At 39.5% G+C, this 19,791-nt stretch overlaps 1 protein-coding gene and 1 long non-coding RNA gene across 2 annotated transcripts in view; both read right to left on the bottom strand.

Moving 5' to 3' along the window:
* The window catches only part of LOC110113134, a 56,078-nt gene extending 46,689 nt beyond the window's left edge, over window positions 1-9,389 (bottom strand). Inside the window, exons 1-2 of the mRNA XM_028695052.1 lie at window positions 9,267-9,389; window positions 8,987-9,156 (exon numbers count right to left, since the gene is read on the bottom strand). Coding sequence (XP_028550885.1) covers window positions 8,987-9,156; window positions 9,267-9,376 — 280 coding nt within the window. The 5' untranslated portion in view covers window positions 9,377-9,389. The remainder of the gene's footprint in view (window positions 1-8,986; window positions 9,157-9,266) is intronic.
* A 174-nt stretch (window positions 9,390-9,563) lies between these two features.
* The window catches only part of LOC114579689, a 15,610-nt gene continuing 5,382 nt past the window's right edge, over window positions 9,564-19,791 (bottom strand). The window contains exons 2-3 of the long non-coding RNA XR_003700772.1: window positions 15,092-15,095; window positions 9,564-9,817 (exon numbers count right to left, since the gene is read on the bottom strand). This is a non-coding gene — a long non-coding RNA (uncharacterized LOC114579689). The remainder of the gene's footprint in view (window positions 9,818-15,091; window positions 15,096-19,791) is intronic.

Genomic DNA, 19,791 nt, shown 5'->3' with positions numbered 1-19,791 from the left:
CAACTTTCCCAAAACTTTGCATCCTCGACTTCTCTCTCCTGACTGATATTTTTAGATATTTTTGATTTTTCTTCTCTCTTCAAAATGACTTGATTTCAGCTTTAAAGTGCTATGAATCGGCCTCGGCCGATCGCACGATCGTCCTGGAACGATCTGAACAAATTCATACTCGGCCTGGGACGATTTCTCTCAGGAGGAAATAATATTTCCAGGACGATTTGCTCTCTGACTTGTGCCATCTCACTGATCGTCCGGACGTATCCAGATCGGCCCGGAGATCCCTACAGGAAATTCCTATTGGAAGATTCTGTACAGAATCTGGAACAAAAAATGCACTGATGTCGGACAGACGATCAGATCGGCCGGACGATCCTGGAGCAGATTTTGATGTTACAACATCTCCTCCACATCTTTATGCCATTCTTTTAATACAACTTATGGTGACAAATAAGCATGAAAGGTATATCAGAGGCTTGCTGTCGATTTAACGGCACGATCGTAGTCTATGTATTTTTTGAGTATTTTCATGTATTTATTTTCTTTATTATGTTTGTAGCTTTTATTATTTATGTGTTTCTTGCTTTCCTATTTTAACACCTTTTTAAGGGAGTTCGTATGTTAAGCCCTAGGATATTTATTCTAGAGTTGTTATACGAGATATTTATAACCCTATTGTTCTTTTTTTAAGTTAATGAATATGATAAAATTTTCTCTCTTTTTGATTTCTTTGTGAGATCTGTATGAGCGTTTGAGAAAGAAATTCCGTAGAGAGGGAGATATCAGATCACCCACTAACCTTGGAAATGGCCGGGTGTTGTGGTGGTTCCTTATCTATTTTTTTTCCTCATTAACCCCTTCTTACCACCCCTAGCTGTCGGCCACTCAACTTCCACCACTACCACCACATACACCCCTCAACATACCAAACCAAGACCAACTTCATCCCCATCACCACCACCGAAATCCCTCAACCCATTTTCGGGCGACGCCGGTCCGTTTTCGTCCGACGAGATTGTTCAAGATATTGCTGTACGCAAGGTAAGACACAATCCGCCTTTCTCAATTTTTAGAACCGTCGTGTTTGGCGGTATTATCTGTCCGGAATTGATTTTTGTTAGTGATTTTCGTTCGTATTTCCCGTCTGGTTCAATTTTTACCGCGTAACTTTCCGTATGTTGTTGACGTGCCGAGTGTGCACCTTTTGATTATTTTCTGGAGATTTTTGTCCGGGTATTTTGAATTCGGCGGTGTTTTATTTCGACTGTATTTTTCTACGATGTCTAAAAATGTTGTGGTAGTAGAATTAAAGTCTTGCAATGTCGTTGTGAACATTCTGTGCAAATTTGGTATTCTGTGATTTTTCAGGAAAATTGTGTAAATTCCGTATATAGCCGTTGTGCTGCCCGATTTTTATCTGATTTTTGAATTCGTCCGGATTTCTTCTGAATTGATATGCTATCTGTATATGTTATATAAAGGGAGTTATAAGGGGCCTGGATTCTAAGAGATTCAGTTAGTGTCTGGGAAATCTGAAATGAGCTCAATCTGAAATCTGATATCTGTTCTGTTTCGGATTCGATGACATTTGTTCTGGTGCTATAAGCACATCTGTTCTGGTGCCGTGAGCACAAAGGGAGGCATAAGGGGCCAGAATCCATAGAGATTTTGTCAGTGTCAGGGAATTTAGCTATTAATTACAATACTATCTGATATCTGATTTGATATGACTTCTGTTTTCGTACTGTTCTGTCTGATCTGTTCCGTTTAGATCTATTCTGATTTGATATATGTCTGTATCTGTTCTGATTTGATCTGTTTCATTTTAATCTGCACGCTTTTGATATCTGTCTGATTCTGTTCTGGTTTATGTACGGATTTGGCTTGAAGTGGTTGGTTTTGGATTCTGGAAGTTTTGATTGGAGGTTTGTCACTTTGCTGAGCTGTTGAGCTAACCCTTGTTTTCTGCATGGTTTTCAGGTTCGGGCAAAGGGAATGAGGTCTTGGATTAGAGTCCGAGTCTGATCAGTTATAGGTATTTTGTACTTTTTGATTTTTGTACAGTCATGGCTTCTCTTCTTTGTTCTTTCTGTGAGCCATGTACTGTATTTGTAGATGATTGTTTTGAGGAAAAGAAAAATATAGATGATTTGTTCCGCTGCATTTGATGTTTCATAGTAGCTCTGTGTGTATCTGTTTTGAGTTGAAATATTTGGAAGAATCAGTTCTGAAGCAAATTCCAAAGCCATAACCTGGTCTGTTTGTTTGGCTGGTCGCGGCCCGGTGCGGGCGGGATCCGTCCCCGGTCGGGTCGGGTCGTGACAATGGTAGCTAGTTGTGAGATATGTCAGAGGAATAAGTATATGGCCATGGCTCTAAGGGGATTACTGCAACCTCTAACTCTACTAGATCGAGTGTGGGAGGAGGTCTCTATGGATTTTATTGACGGATTACCCCGATTTTAGGGGTTTATAGTGATTTTGGTGGTAGCGGACAGATTGAGCAAGTATGCTCACTTCATTCCTCTATGACACCCCTACACAACAGTGACAATAGTAGCAGCTTTCATCAAAGAGGTGGTCAGACTACATGAGATATCAGAGTCTATAGTGTCCGATAGGGATAAGGTATTCCTCAGCCATTTATGGAGGGAGTTATTCAAGTTGCAGGGGACAGCACTGAAGAAGAGTAAAGCTTACCACACTCAGATAGATGGGCAGACGAAGATGGTAAACAGGAGCCTGGAGACATACCGACGATGTTTTGTTTCGAAGAAACCTAGGATATGGGCCAAGTGGCTAGCATGAACTGAGTACTGGTACAACACTTTGTATCATTTTGCTTACCAAATGACCCCATTCAAATTGTTATGAGACAAGACCCACCTCACTTGGTGTATTTTGGGCAGAATACCACTCTAGTTTCTTCAGTAAAAGAATACTTGGATGAGAGGAATAGAGTGTTGGAAGAATTGAAAAGTCATTTGTTGAGAGGTCAACGGATTATGAAAAAACAGGTGGATAGGCATAGGAATTAGGAAGGAAATCCAATTTGAAGCTGGGGATAGGGTGTGCTTGAAGAATCTACCTTACAGACAAAGGACGACAACTAACAAGTGGAACAAAAAACTAGCTCCGAGATATTTTGGCCCTTATGAAATATCAGAGAAGATCATAGCAGTAGCTTATCATTTGAAGTTACCCTCGATCGCTATCATACATCCCGTGTTCCATGTATCACAGTTGAAAAGAGCTATTGGGGATCACAAAACTAGTTTTGAGTTGCCGGCAATGCTGACTGAAGATTTGGCAGTGGTATTAAAACCACTAGAGCTACAAGGGGTACGCCAAGGAGATGGAGGGATAAAATAAGTGTTGATCAAATGGAGGAACCTTCCCCATTATGACGCTACATAGGAGTCATACGATAGGATGCAACATCAATTCCGGAAAGGACCAAATAGGTAAATAGAAATCTTTAACATATTAAGCCCAATCTTCGTAGTATCCAAAAAGGACCCATTTTTTTGGCTTAATTTGCCAAATGAACCAATGGGAAAGCGTTGTCATCTAAAGTAAGCCACAACTAAATCTTCATCTTGAAAATAACATTCTCTTTGGTGTTTGTCAACCGTTGTCTTGTAATTAGCATTTGTCATACGGAGTTTCTCTAGGATCTGTATTGGACCGATTGAATGTGATCAACAATTTCTATAGCTTCAGCATTGATTCGACTTAGCATGGGTAATAAAGTTCGGTCCAAGATGCATGTGGGGAACAGATTGACCATGTAATTTCAAATGGGATTTTTCTAGTGGATTGGTTAAGGGAATTATTATAAGCAAATTCAGCTTGTGGTCAAATCAAATCTTAATAGGAAGGTCTTTCTCCAGCAAGACACCTAAGCAAGTTTCCCAAACTTTTGTTAATTACTTCAGTTTGTCCATCAGTTTGCGGATGATATGCACTATTGAATTGGAGAGTAATTCCTAATTTAGACCAAAGTATTCTCAAAAAATGACTTAAGAACCTAGTATCCCTATCAAAGGTAAAAGTTTGAGGTATGCCATGTAACTGCACAATTTCTTTAAAAAATAAATCAGGAACATAGATGCATTCGAGGTTTTATTACAAGGAATGAAATGTGTTCTTTTACTAAATCAATCAACGAAAACAAAAATAGAATCAAATTTTCAGGCTGTTACAGGTAATCCTAAAATGAAGTTCTTGGTGATATCTTCTTATGGTTTAATTGGAATCGAGATAAGAGTATACGGACCAATTTTTTGAGTTTTTTCCTTTGAATGAATGACAGGTTTTACATTATTTTACAAGCTTTGTTATATATTTTTGCATGTGGGGCCAATAATATCATTTTTCAACTAAGTTTGTAGTTTTTCCTTGACCAAAATATCCTCCTAATCCTCCACCATGAAGTTCTTGGATATGTTTTTCATGTAAAGAGCTTTGGGTGATACAGAGTCTAATTCCCTTAAAAAGAAATCCTTGTTGAATGGTAAATTGAGCAGTTGGGTCAATTTCAGAATACGAAATGATTCCCAAATGGTTTTGAAGTTTGGGTCAGTGGCATAGCTATCTTTAAAAGAATCAAGGGAGACCACCATTGGGTGAAGAGCTATCAATAAGTGGGCTCATCTACTTAAGGCATCAGCGACTTTATTCACAACTCTAACTTTGTGTTCAAGATGAAATGCATATTCTTGTAAGAAAGATGTCCATTTGTCATGTCCACAATTCAATTTTTTTTTAGACCCTAAAAATCGTAGTGGTTCGTGATCAGAGTTTAACCCAAATTCCCTTTGAATAAGATAATGTTTCTAGAATTTTAGTGCTTGTACACTCGCATAGAACTCAACATCAGAAGTTGAATATCGGGATCGAGTATCATAGAGTTTTTCGCTAAAGAAAACAATATGACTAAGGACAACCCCTATGCTTACATGGGATGCATCACTGTCTATTTCAAAAATCTTGTAATAATCAGGTAACCTAAGAATAGGTGCTTGGCTCATTTTCATTTTAATCAATTGAAATGCTTGTCCAACTTCAAGGGTCCAACTAAAAGTTCCCTTTTTAAGGCAATCAGGGATGAGTAAAATCAAAGTATTGAAATTTTTCATGAATCTTTGATAAAAAGAAGCTAATCCATGAAACAATCTAACTTCACTAATATTTTTCAGAGTCGGCCAACTCTGGATTGCTTCAATTTTAATGGGGTCCACTATAATACCATCAGCAGAGATAATGTATTCAAGGAAAGTCGAGCTATGAGTCATGAAAGAGCACTTTTTTAAGTTAATGTATAAGCTTTGTTCTCTTAATGTTTGGAGGACTTGTTTCACATGTTCAAGATGGTCATTGGAACAAGTGTTATAAATCAGGATGTCATCAAAGTAAACCACAAAAAATTTTCCAATGAAAGGACAAAAGATATGAATCATGGTTTGCATAAACGCGCTACGTGCGTTTGATAAGCCAAAGGACATGACTAGCCATTCGTAGAGTCCTTCCTTTGTTTTAAAGGTTGTTTTCCACTCATCATCGAGTCGTATTCGGATTTGATTATATCCACTTCGCAAATCAATCTTAGAAAAAAATTTGGCACAACTAAGCATATCAAGTATGTCGTCAAGTCTGGTAATAGGAAACCTACACTTGATAGTTATCTTAATTATATTCGAATCAAAGGGAAAGGAGATAGGACAAGAGAAGTTTGACGAGGGAACTTTCTTTCATCAAGAGCAACCTCCTAGGGATTCGATAAGGGTTGGATCAGGGTTTCTAGATGAGGGGACAACAAAGAGGAAATCTTTTGATGGAGGCAGTAGGGTGGCCAACCACTATGAGAGGCATTTTGGACAAAGGGAGTGGGCCATCAGAGAAGGAGGGGGGTCAAGAGCCACCTCTTAGGGCTCCGATAACAGCGTAATAGGGTTATTGGATGGGGGGACAACAGGAAGGGCATTTCGTGGTGAAAGTTGTGGGGTGGCCGACCACTATGGGAGGGTCTTTTGGGCAAGGGAAGTGGATAAACGAAGGAGGGGGTCGGATCGAACCATGGGGATCGGATCATGTGAGGCGAAGGGAAGGAAGGTGAGATTCCCACCCTTGATACATGGGGCAAATATGGAGGAATCACGACAACCGTTACATTGGAGGAGGAAGAAGCTATTGAGGTGATAGTGATTCTAAGGTAAGAAAGTTGAGTATGTCAATATTTGAAAGGGAGGATGCTTATCGGTGGAGATGTATTTCATAGTGAATGAGTTGAATGAAGAGGAGAAGTTTATGATTGCATGGTTATGTCTAGAGGGGAAAGCTCTAGCTTGGTTCAAGTGGAAAATAGCATGGCCACTAACAAAACATATGAAGAAAGTTATCAAAAGTATCCCATCCTTTCACCTTGAGGACAAGGTGCATCTTTGAGGGGAAAGTATTGTTATTGCTGCAAACTAAGAGAGGTTGAACATGCCGGCCCAGCAAGTAGTGGAGGGGGGTAGAAACCAGAACAAAATTCAAGGAGATTTTCCCCCCACCCCTTATGGGGCCCAGCAAATCAATAATTTAAATAAGTTTTTTACCCTAGGGTTCAGTTTTTATGCTTGATTTTGCTAGAGTTAGTTTTGCTTAGGTTGAGTGGGCTCTAACTGACGGCTAGGGATTTGAGAGAGCCAGATCTTCCTCACCAATTAAATATCCAGTTGTATCTTGTGTTTTTCTTCTTAGTTTTTTTCAATTTTAAAAAAAAAGTTCTTGTGTTCTTCTTCCTAAATTTCTTGTGTAGTTCTCTAGTTTTGTTGAAATTGCATACACTTCCTATCATGTTCCTTATAAATAGATATTGTAGGCTGAAAAAAATGCAAAAGAAATAAAGTATAAAAATATTTGTATGATCATATAGTAAAATTAAGTCAACTTCTTTATTGAATTAGTCAGGGCACTAATGTCTGCAAGCATTGATAACTTTAACCTTTCTGCCACAAACAATATTAAACGCATAAGCTATGTTTTATTATGCTTACAAGAGGATGTATCCACTACTGATGACTCAAGTGTCTTTCCTCCACATACATAGAATTGTGAGCTATGCCCTAAGATACTGATAGGAGTATCAGTCGTATCAGCCAGAGGTGGTTTACGTTCATGTTCATATGATGCTCCAAATATAGATGTATTAAGCATATACACTAAAGAATAAGCTATGATATTAAAAACTTTGGTTCATCCTCATGTTGTTAAAGTTAATTTGAATGTTAGGGTGTAATCACTACAGGAAAATCACCTATTACCGACGACCTTGACCGGCGGTTATATGGCCGCCGGTACTAACGGCGATTTCGTCGGCGGTTTGGCCGCCGGCTATTACCGGCGGCCAAACCGGGGGTTATTTAAGTTTAGGCCGCCGGTACTAGTGGCGGTCATGTAACCGCTGGATAAACCGCCGGACATCAATATTACCAGCGGTTTACCGGCAGCTCAGACCGCCGTTGTTAAGTTATTTCCATTCCGGCGGCCTAGATCGCTGGAAGGCCACCGGTAAAAGCCCTAAAATTAACAAGCCCGAGCCTCCCATTTCATTTCTCTTCTTCCGCTCTCTCTTCTGATTGATGAACTTATTTAGAACTTGTGAACTTGTGATTGTAACCTTATTAAATTTAGAACTTGTGAACTTGTTCTATGTTTGATGAACTTATTTAGAACTTTTTAATGTTTAATTGTAAACTTGCTTGTTTGTGCTTATGTATATATTTGTGATGAATATAGCAGCGTGTTGCTCAAAACTTGTTGTTGTTGCTTTTTGTGCAGGTCTAGAACTTAGGGTGAACCTCCCTCAAATAGAGGGGAGGCTGTCATTTTTTTTTAAGATGCAACAGGTTTTTGGCGGCTAACCAGCAGTTTGGCCGCCGGAAAAGACGATACCAGACGGCTGATTGACGCCGCCGGTACATTCTTTAAACCACTGGTAAAATACTGGCGGTTCACCGACGGTGCACGGCGGTTATCCGGTGAACGACCAGCGGTGTAGACCGCCGGTAAGACCGTCGGCGGGGACCGCCAGGTAATTGCCGGTATTTTACCGGCGGTGTACCGACGCTTGCCGGTGATTGATCGGACGCACGCCGGCCGCTGTAACCGCCGGCAAGCCATCGATGAATGGACCGTCGGTTAGCCATCGGTAAAATGGCCGGCGGCGCAATGGCCGGCGGCGCAACGGCCGGAACACCGCCGGTACACAATCCAGTAATAACCGGCGGTATAGGCCGCCGAAAGGCCGTCGGCTAATAAAGCCGCCGGAAAAAGACCGCCGACAATGGTTTCCTACGCCAATTTTGCCGGTATTTTTTAAAACCGCCGGTGTAACTAGAGAAGCCGCCGGAAAAAACCGCCGGTTTTGCCTGAGTTTCCTGTAGTGAATCATTTTTCATAAATTTAACTATATCATTATTATTATCATCATGTCTATTAATGATAAGAAAATTCATGTTCTATTAGGGATTCATAAACCCAACCCAAATAATTGGGATAAAGACAACAACAACAATGATGATCCTGGCGATGATATCATGTTATAAGGAACAAAATTAGAAATGATTATATCTTTACTCAATTGTCTTGATAATACAAGCATATATGCACCAATATATAGGCAAAAGAAGATAATAAAGGAGAGTATCTTCAATCAGAAAATATAACAACAGTAAATACCGTATATTTCTATTACAATTAAGAAACAGATGTGATAAGTAATAAATGGAAACAAATTTTATTGAGTGAAAATACACAAAAAAATCTACTTCCACTAATGTGGACTGATATATACGCATAGGCATGCTTTATAACACTAAATTCAACTGATCAAATATCCAATCACCAAGTTAATACTATCATAATAATATATTATATGGGAAAAGTCAATCAACAAATGCTTAAAAAGCATAATAACTATGAAAAAAACATCAAAAATATACCTCTACTTCCACTTTTAAGTGCTAAATCATTAATCAATGCAGTTTTTCCAGAACCAGCAGGGCCATAAAGTAGTACAGGCCATTTTTGACTGGCTGCCATCAAAACCATCTCGAAGCTCCTCTTCACAGCAGTTGTCAATACAAAATTCCCAGTCAATGGCTTATGTTCACTGCCAATGTGTCAAGTCAAGAGGGAAAAACATAAACTTCTTTTGGCGCGAAAGTAAACAAAACTGAGAGAATTGCAATTTTCAAATTTAAATTAATTTAAACGTCATACCTTATTCTCAAGGCTCCTTTGACAGCCTTGAGAATATGAGCAAGAATATGAGCAATCAAAAAAATTAATGTATTGATAATGATTTGATAGTTCATTATTATTGGTTTCATGTGTCACTTCAGCTTCTTTTAGGTACCAACCAGCTTTTTCAAGTGACGTGTCCTGACAATACTCCTGCCAGCTGCAAGTAGGAAATGAAGAAGTTATCATGACAAAAAGGTTATCAGAGATATCTTATAAAGGTAAGAACTCCAAAAGTAATGTAGGCATGACTAACCGAAGTAAGCACATAAAGCTTCCTCTGCCCCCATGCCAAGATTAGCAATAATTCTATCACTTGTTCGCATAACAACCGACAACATCTGTATCACACACCACCTAATGTCCAATAAATCATTAAATACTGGATTTGCAGTTTCTATCTGGGGACAGTTAACATGCTGCACCAGATCATAAAAACCAGACCAATCCCATAGTTCAGAAAAAACTTTGGGGTCCAAGAGCAGCAGCCGATAAGATACGCGAATTATGTCAACAATTCTGATATCAATCTGAAATCAAAACAATAGATGAAATACATAACCATTTACAGATCTAAGAAAAAATGAAACATGCATGCGATAAACATTCTGAGAAAAAATAGCCAACTAATGCGATATCAAGACCAATTTCAACAATAATACCATATTTCTAAAAAATATTACCATTCTATTCATCGATAACTTAGGATCTAAATGAGTTGGCTAGCTAGATAATAAGTTAAGTTGTTATTATAAGCATTGCTCGATACAAGAGCATGATGAGCTTCAACAAAAGCGGTGTGCAGATGCTGTGTTATGAAATAATAATACATGAAGTGAAATTTTCAATAAGTTTTAGTTAGAAAATTATATAAAAGAGGCTGTTGGAGATCACTCATTATTTAGATAAGCTACATAATATTTAGATGATATTTCATAAGATTATTATCAAATCACAAAAACAATAAACACATAGGCTTCATTTGGGACGATTTTCTTACTACTTCTTAAAGTAATTTTTTAGTACAAAAAATTTAATCAGGCGACGGAGGTCAGAAAGACCTTAGTCAGGCGATGGAGGTCGAAGAGGACTTAGTCATACAACGATGGTCTGAGAACTGTAATCGAGAAGAGACGCGCGGAGGTCGAAAGCACTATAGTCAGGCACCTTAGGTTGAAGTGAAATATTGTGCAAGCGATTAAGATACTAATATAGAATAATTAGCCATCATATATGTGCGCTCCTATACAACTCCTTAATAGTAATGCTTCCTTATAGATACTTTTGTTTTATTGATTCATACGATTTTCCTTACTATTTGGAAAATACTATATGTCATAGGTTTAAGATTGATTTCTTGCATGCTATTTCTTTTTTGTGGTTTGCATTTAGTAGTACAGTTCTAGTGACATGATGGACTTTATAAACTCGATATATGTCAATTAATGATTTCATGTTAGGGATAAAAGCTATGAGTGCGAGGCTGATTAGATACAAAATTTTTAGCACTTATTGTTATTATTTCTTTTGGTTGTTCTTTTGAGTTTATGAGTAGACATATATTGTATTGTATTTATATGACTCATTACTGATGTATATGATTTTTGAGTAATAAATACATAAGTTTTGATCAATAATTCATTTTAGCTGGTATTTTATTGTTGAAATAAATTAATTAACTTTGACTGATATTATTAAAAGATATAATTCTTTCCAAATTAGATTATAGGGCATAACATAACAACTCTAATGGATCTTTTTAATGATGAAACATTATTGAAATCATTATCTTCATAATATTTGTCTTTACTTAGGCCTTTGTTTATTTTTAGATCAATGCACACATCATTAGTAGGTGTTGAACTAATTAGCTTTACATCATGCATATTTACTAATGCATGCTATATATTTTTTAGAATGTTTGATTATAATTGACTATAATTTATATAGTTTGCTCAAAATAAGTGAAAGGTGCTAAATAGATGTTGAAATCTCATTAAAAATGATGCAAGATCATACTTGATTCACACTTACAATCAAATATTTTGAGTAAAAATAAAAACATCATTATTTGAACCTCATGTAAGCATTAATTGAACATTATTTGAATTTATATATCTTACCTATATCAATCTTAATTAAACAAATTAAATCATATTTTATAATTAAATATAACATTTAATTATTTTCTTAACAAATTAAATAAAAATGATATTTTATATTAAATTAATAAAGATAATATCAAATTTTTTAGTTAATATATTTTAATCAACTGATATTAATTATGACTATATTAATTTTATTATAATAAACATAATCTAAAATCCTTAGTGATTACTAATGAAAATTTTGATTTTTTATTTCCCATGTTGCTTAGAATTGAGAAATATGCTAGTTGTTTGTTTCATTAGAAAAATATACCTAAAACTTTATTTTAGATAGAATTGCATTATATAGTATATACAGAATGTTTATTGAAGCATATTACGAGTAAAATTGATTTGAATTCAAACTTTTGGTTGAACCGCATTTGAATCATACAACCGAACTCCTACCTTAAAAAATCTTTGACAACCTATCGTCATGAAATATCATTATCAAACCCCCATCTCAAACTCTCAAAATACTCTTCTTCATCTCACCCACCACTCTTGTCGCAAACTCCTAGATTCCAATGCAGGTTCAAATCGGAATATATGGAGTGTAATTTAAGCTTATTTTGAATTATTTAGTCTTTTAGCAATTTCTTTTTAACAATCATTTTATCCAAAATAAGCTTTATCGGATATTTATGATTCCAATGCAGGTTTAAACCAAGTTTGAATTTTGGTTGTTTAAGCTTATTTTGAATTATTTAGTCTTTTAGTAATTTCTTTTTAAAAATAATTTTATTCAAAATAACCTTTCTCATATATTTATCTTAGAAAACGAACAACATACATATTTTTTCACTTTTGGGTGTTATGAGGCTTATAAAGTTAGAAATCCATTTATAATTATTGATATATAAAATTAATTACCTAAAATAAATTCTCCTAACACAAATCAAAAACATTTTTTATTTATTTAATGTAATGTATTTGAATGAATCAATATTAATTTATTTAATATCAATAAAGTTAATAAATAAAAATATATAAAAAAAACATGGCATATAAACTTAAAACACTAGCTTATACATCAAATCCTGGTCGAACGAGGAAGCGCGGGAGACCGCTGGAGCAGGTTTTAGTGGAACCATAGGCGGCGCACGAAGAAGAAGGTTTTGGCGGAATCAGAGGCGACGTGTGAAGAAGAAGAGTTTGTGAGACACTAGGAGTTCACTTAATTAGACCAAATGTTCGGATTTTCCAAATCTTGATTTTAAAGCAAATCAAGAAAGAAATTTATTTTCCAAATCTGTGCGCGCTTCGCAGGGTAGTAGCTCGCTTGTTGCTTCGCCTCTTCCAAGGCGTGGGATCGGAAGTAACGACGGGAGCTCGCTCACTGCGTTGGTAATCAATTAATTATTAATTTTTAAATTGTATTAATTAAGTTAATCAATAATTACTTAGAGACCTCTAGGGTTTTGTCTTTCATATTTTCTTTTCGTCGTTGCAGTTCGGCTTCGTTGCTTCACAGGAGGTGTAGAGATTGCATGCGTCGCTTCTTCGACTCGTTCGTGGCTGTTCAACTTTGCTCCTTCGACGACCAAATCCCATAAATCCACCGAACCGAGTTATTTAGTTGTTGTTTGGTATACATAATTAGGAGGGTAAAGTAAATTAATGACACGTATTTCTTAAATTAGGTCATTTGGTTGATTTTGAGCCTAAAAGATTTAATAACCTAAAAGATTTTAAAAATAAAATTAAATATTTTATAAAGCCGGCCAATTCTGTCAAATCGGGTGTTGACCTGTACGCTATATCCAAGGGAAACAAAAAATAAAAGAGAGAAGAAGTTCAAAATCATACATTGCCCATCGGATCCTCAATTCCAGCCGAAATCGTGCAGAAATCTCGCTCCGTACCTCGTATACGTCTAAGAAATCCGCGAATCCCGCTGAAATCGGCGCTGTTGGAGTCGAATCTCCGTGTTTCCTGTTGTAAATCTCGCGACTCACCTCGATCGAACGACCGCAGGCGTCGTTAAATAGAAGTCGAGCTCCCCTCTTCCTCCGGTCTCTTCTCTTTCAACCTCCACAAACCGCAGAATCTCTCCCAGGAGCTCTCTGCTTCCGCGATCTCCTCCCTCTTCTCGCACACGAACTCCTCCCCACCTGTGACTTTCCACCGAATCCCACAACCAGCCTCTTCTTCCCTCCCGATCGCAAGCCTTCCGGAGCGCTGTCTCCGTCCGAGCTCTAATCACCTGTAGCAAACCCGAAGGCAGAGCTCCATCCCGCCGACCTTCCTCCGCCTCCCTCTGTTTCCTGTGCCGATTTCTTTCGTCCACAGAGAGAGAGAGGCTTCCATTCTTACCCGAATCATCTCCAGCCACAAACCCGCAAGACCTCTGCATCCCGCCGAGCTCCTCTCGACATCTCGATCCCGACCTAGCTCCGACCGATCCCGAGCCCTAGCCGCCTCCATCCAGCTTCACTCATACCGACGCCATTCCCTCCTGTCGGATCGGTTTTGATCAGAAGCACGAACAGGAGATCGCTGGCTGTGAAGGTAATCTCTCCCTCTCACGCGAGCCTTCGGCCAAATCCCGTAAGTTTGCCGAAATCAGAGAGGAAGGGTAGGGCTGTCAACAACTGACACGACTCGAAAATCCGACCCGAACCCGACCCGAAAAATTCGGGTTCGGGTTGACCCGTTTAATAAACGGGTCGGGTTCGGGTTTTAAATTTGGACCCGTATAACAATCGGGTCGGGTTCGGGTTAACCCGGTAACCCGATTCCGACCCGAAAACAACCCGCGTCAATAAGGGTTTTAATAGCGAGCGCCGAGCGGATAGCTGAGTGAGGGATTTCTCATTTCTAAGTTAGGGTTTCTCTATCTCCGACTCCGAGACTCTGATCGTCCGACGCGACGCCATTCTCCGACTCTCTCAGTCTCTTGCTTCTTGCCTTCCTCCACTCTCCAGGCCGTTCGTCGTTCGCACTTCGCACCATTTGGAATTGACTGTAATCACTAGTCAGTGAAGTTGTGAACTCATTACTCATGAATAATTTAGGTTTCGTTTTTTTAGAAGTATTTTGGCTGAGTTTTGGTTTCTAATCGACTGATCTACTATTCTACATTATTTCTACTCTTCCTTTATTTCACACTTTATCAATCTGGAAGTTAGGGTTTGCAGTTTTTGTAGATTAGGGTTTGCAGTTTGCTGTTTTTGTCATTTTGACATTTGGTTTTGTAGATAAGGGCTTGCAGTCCTGTTGTTTATCATATTCTTGAGTTTGATAAATGTCTTTTGAGTCTTTTGGCATCTCATATGTCGGCACCGGCACGGCATGCCGCCATGCCTCTCTCCCTCTTCTCGCAACAACGGAACTCCTGCCCGCCTACCTGATGACTTTCCACCGAATCCCACAACCAGCGCTCTTTTCTTCCCCTCCAGATCGGCAAGCCTTCCGGAGGCGCTGTCTCCCGTCCCGAGCTCTGCATCAACCTGTTAAGAGCAAACCGAGGCAGAGCCTCCATCCGACCGACCTTCCTCCGCCTGCCCTTTGCTGTTTCTGTAACCTGATTTCTTTCGTCCACAGAGAGATGAGAAGAGAGGCTTCGCATTCTTACCCCTGAATCATCTCCAGCCACAAAACCCGCAAGACCTCCTGGCATCCCGCCGAGCTCCTCTCGACATCTCGATCCCCGACCTAGCTCCGACCGATCCGCGAGCCCAGCCCTGCCTCCATCTCAGCTTCACTCATACCGACGCCATTACCTCCTGTCGGATTGGTTTTGATCAGAAGCACGAACTAGGAGATCGCTGGCTTTGTGAAAGGTAATCTCTCCCTCTCACGCGAGCCTTCTGCCAAATTCCGTAGTTTGCCGAAATCAGAGAGGAGGAGGGGGATTAAGGGCTTTTATTAATCTTAATTATAATTAATTCTATTTTAATTATAATAATGATTAATTATACAAAATATTAGTTATGATTTTTTCCTTTTAAATTATTATTAATTATTACAAATAATTATGATTAATTTAATGTTAATTAGTATTAATTAATTATGATTAATAATTGGGAAAAAGGTTATTTAATATTTTGAATTAAATTATGTTGATTAATGATATTAATTATAATTAATTATTATAATTAGTTATAATTGATTAGCAAATAAATATAACTAATTAAATATGATTATAGATATTAAATTAGTTGCAATTAATTAATATAATTATAATTAGATATTAAATAATATATATAAAAAAAGAAAAAGAAAAGTGGCTCGCTCTTTCTGCGCCTCGATCCGCACATCGACCCTGCGCAGGTATAACTCCTAAACCCTAAAACTCCGAGAACCCGTTTTCAACGCATTCGTCGAGACAAAACGACCACCTATGCACTGCTTTTTTAGCCGTGGTTGGGAGGGAGTGCGTCCCGACGCTTGCGACGAAGTGGGTAATGCAGCCTTAATTCTTCTTCAAAAGTTCGTATCGCCTTAGAAACCCGCCTATGCACGTTTTTTTAGCGGTGGTGGGAAGGGATTCCCGGTGGATGCGCACGACGAAGGCCGGGATACCCATAAGTTACCGCGCTTGTGGGGGAAATAACTGCCTTGCCCTTACAAATATATTTTTCAAAAAAAATAAAAAAATATAGTATACTTTTTAACAAACAAAAAATACCGCATCAGCCATGCTTTTCTCAGCGTGGTGGGGGATCGAAAAATTACAACCGGGCGCGGTGTACTGCGAAAGAGGGCATCTACCATGCATACGCTTTTTCTTAGCGTGGGTGGGAAAGACCCAGTTTTTCGTGTTTTCCGCCCTAACGGGGGAGACGCCGGAGGCTGCCGAAATTTCGGGTGAAATATTGCTACATTTCGATCTCATTTAACTCAAGAAGAACAATTTGGGAACCTGGACTTGATTGCACTCGGATGACATGCAGAGAACGACGAAGGACTTGTAACTTGGATTTTGACAAGGGCTAAATGAGTCTAATACATTCAAAATTGAACTCAAATAAAAAAATTTTGTATTGAACTAAAGTCCAAGCTTGATCAATTGTGGACTTGACTTGATCTAAACATAACTTTGATTGAACATTAAGCCAACAAGGATGAACTTCAAAGTGAACGTGCGGGGACTATTTGAACTTACTTGAGTTGAACAAAGAACTTGAACTGAACAAGTAGCGAGGAGCTTGAACAAAGATTTGGGACAAGCGATGATGAGACTTGTGGAACCTTGATTTAGACTAAATGACATTTAACTTGAACTTAACTGAATTGAGAAATTCAAGTAAGTCCAAACGAGTTTGATCTCAAATGCAAAGACTCCATCCTTTGGACTTAAATGGTCTTTAATCAAATAGCATTAAGCATAATGAAGAATTTGAAACAATGAAATGGGGATTCAAATGCAATAAAGAATTTGAATATCAAGAAGAAAGCCTATTTGAGCTCGATCGAAAATGAGTTGGAACAATGAACTTGATTGAAACACTTTTGACTCAAACTTGAACTTGTGGTCTTGAGTCTGCATTTGATTCCGAAATCAAAGTAAGAAACTATAGTTTGAATAAATGATATCAAACCGCACTACATACATTGGATTGAAATCCTTTGAAGAACAGGGGTTTGTGATCACAACTCATTTGCAAATAAAGTGCAAAATAAAATGTGTTGATGCAATTTGCCAAGAAAATACATATTGTCAACTACTAAGTGGAAGGATTTGGTATTCAAGATGCAGCAAGGAAAGATTCATATATCTCACTCAGGTTGTAATGACCAGAGGATTTATGTATGAATAAGGAAGGCCGCTACAAAGGACCTTGGATACCACTTGTTAGTAAAATGAGGTTCCGCTAATGAATGATACAATTTAATTCATGAAGAAGTATCTCGTATATACAAAGGACGGTCCGGCCACAAGTACTAAATGGACGCACAGAGAGAAATGGTTGCAAGTTATAATGCAATCAAGCTATAGCATGGGGAGATTATTGTATGAATGCAACGCACATTCATTCAGTCAATTTTAATATCAAAGTGAATTTTTGTGCTATATCATCACCAGCCGTACAAACATACAATGTCATGTGCAATGTGATTATGAAATATTTCGTGAGTAAAGGTATGAAAGGACGTCTAGCATAATAAAGCAACTGCCTTACACCCCTTCTACCATAACATCATAATATAAAGCAACGCATATTCAATCTTGTAGCTATAAAGAAACAATGGTTATTGAAGATGTATGCGAATGTTTCAAGTGTGACTCTTGGGCAAGTAGATATCAAATTAGAAGAGAAAACAAGAAATATTACAACACCTCAAACGAATGCAACCATCAATATACAAATACATAAAGACTACTAGTATGTAGTATGCAATATAGTCACTTCAGTCTACCAGGATGAATACATTACTTCTAGCAGTGGTGGATGTATTGTAAAAGACCAATATGAAGCGCACAACAATAAATGCATGAAGACTATGACAAGTGCAGAGCTCAGTAACGATCCAAAGGCTAGAGATTAGTTAGTGCACTATGACCCGCCTACAAAATCAACAAATATGTGCACGGCAGTTGCTACCTGTATGAAGCAGCCATGCTCCAGCTCTTTCAGAAGCTGGCTAACTGGGCCACGCCAGCCGTACTCTAGGGGATTTGCAATTTCGTAGCCAAGCAAGACAGAAGGCGTCTATTTAAAGAGATACCATGACAACGTGGCACTAATAAAATTGTATACACATTATGATAGCACATTCAGGGGAAAGGTACAATCTCCAACCCGCAATCGGGCCCTGGCGAGCGTACGTTATTTGATTACACGACGTGACGTCTAGGGATGCTGCGGGCGGTTTGACAAGGTTTTCATCTCATAAGTATTATATAGAGAATGCATTGATGTATTACAGTAAAAAAAAGTTATCACGAATTTTTCCCCCCCCCCCCCTTAATCCACCCCCCCGCCCCCCCCTCCCCACCCCTACCCCCCCCCCCCCCCCCCCCGCCCCCGCCCCCCCCCGCCCCCCCCCCCCCCCCCCCCCCCCCCCCCCCCCCCCCCCCCCCCCCCCCCCCCTCCCCCCACCGTCCCCCCCCCCCCCCCCGCCTTTTCCCACTCCCCCCCCCCCCCCCCCCCCCCCCCCCCCACCCCCTCCCCCGCCCCCCCCCCACCCGCGCCCCGCCCACCCCACCCCCCCCCCGCCCCCCCCCCCCCCCCGTTTCCTCTCCCCCTCCCCCCCCTTCAACCCCCCTACCCCCCACCCACCCCCCCCCGCGCCCCCCCCCCCCCGCCCCCCCCTCTCCCACCCCCTCCACCCGTAAGTTCGAACTCCAATCCTCCTATAGACGGGTCAATAGGATTTGAACAAGGTTTCGAACTCTCAAAACAAATATACGATTAGCTCGATCCGATATATTTGTCTTAATACATTCATATTAAGCCTCCAAATGCCTACAAATAATAAGAAATTCACTAACAAGGCACGAAGCCTACGAAACCCCGAGTCCTCGTCGACAGCCCCGATAAGAGTTGACAAGATTCCGAACCATAAAGTGAAATGAACCCCAAAAACCCCGATGATGGCCGTGTTGAATCAGATCTCAACCAGAGGGGTTCGCCAGAATACTTTCAATTATCTCCCCAAGAAGTTTCATTTCAAAATACTACCAAAGCTCCACCAAAATACCCTCATAAAAATCCAAGAAATCCAAAGCTCCAACCAATAATCGCACAAAAGTCAATCCAAAATTCCACAAAAAATCCAAAATCTCAAGCCCATTAAACCACTTAAAGCAAAATCCGTCACGCCTCCGTAACAGTTTGTTGGAGCGGACAAATTAAGTTTACTTCAGCTCACAAAGAGTTAAATGCCTATCGAAAATATAGCACTAGGATCCACATTCTCAAAGAATCTCTTTGCCAGATAAGGACGTGGTAACGTGTCCTCTAGCCGGCAGTTTCGCCTGCCAAATGGCACTGCAAGGTAAACCGGTTACATGACCCAACGGGGGCCCTCTGAACCGAGTGATTTTGCCGCCAAAATGGCACCAAATAAAGATAGCGGCTATGGCCAGAGCCAATACGCTCCTTAATGGGCGTTAAATCCTTTGAGATATGAATCAATAGGATATGATCGAAGGGCATCACAAAGCCCTCTGTTAGCTGAAGGTGGATCCAAATTTGTCAACCCTTAGACAGACTTCAAACCCCGGTCTATTAAGGTCCCCTTGGACGAAGCAAACCCATAGGCTGCCGACAAGGATCCTTTCTGTCAGGTTGGGATCGACTACCTCCTCTGACTAAGTAGACCAGGGAAACCACGATGGCCCCGGGATGGACGGAAACGCATGGGATTCTTGATCGGGTCTATGCATCGCATTCCCCCACCAATCA

The sequence above is a fragment of the Dendrobium catenatum genome, unplaced genomic scaffold, assembly GCF_001605985.2.
Source record: "Dendrobium catenatum unplaced genomic scaffold, ASM160598v2 fragScaff_scaffold_55, whole genome shotgun sequence".
In the NCBI taxonomy this organism is placed as follows: domain Eukaryota; kingdom Viridiplantae; phylum Streptophyta; class Magnoliopsida; order Asparagales; family Orchidaceae; genus Dendrobium; species Dendrobium catenatum.
This window is presented reverse-complemented; position numbering and strand designations above follow the sequence as displayed.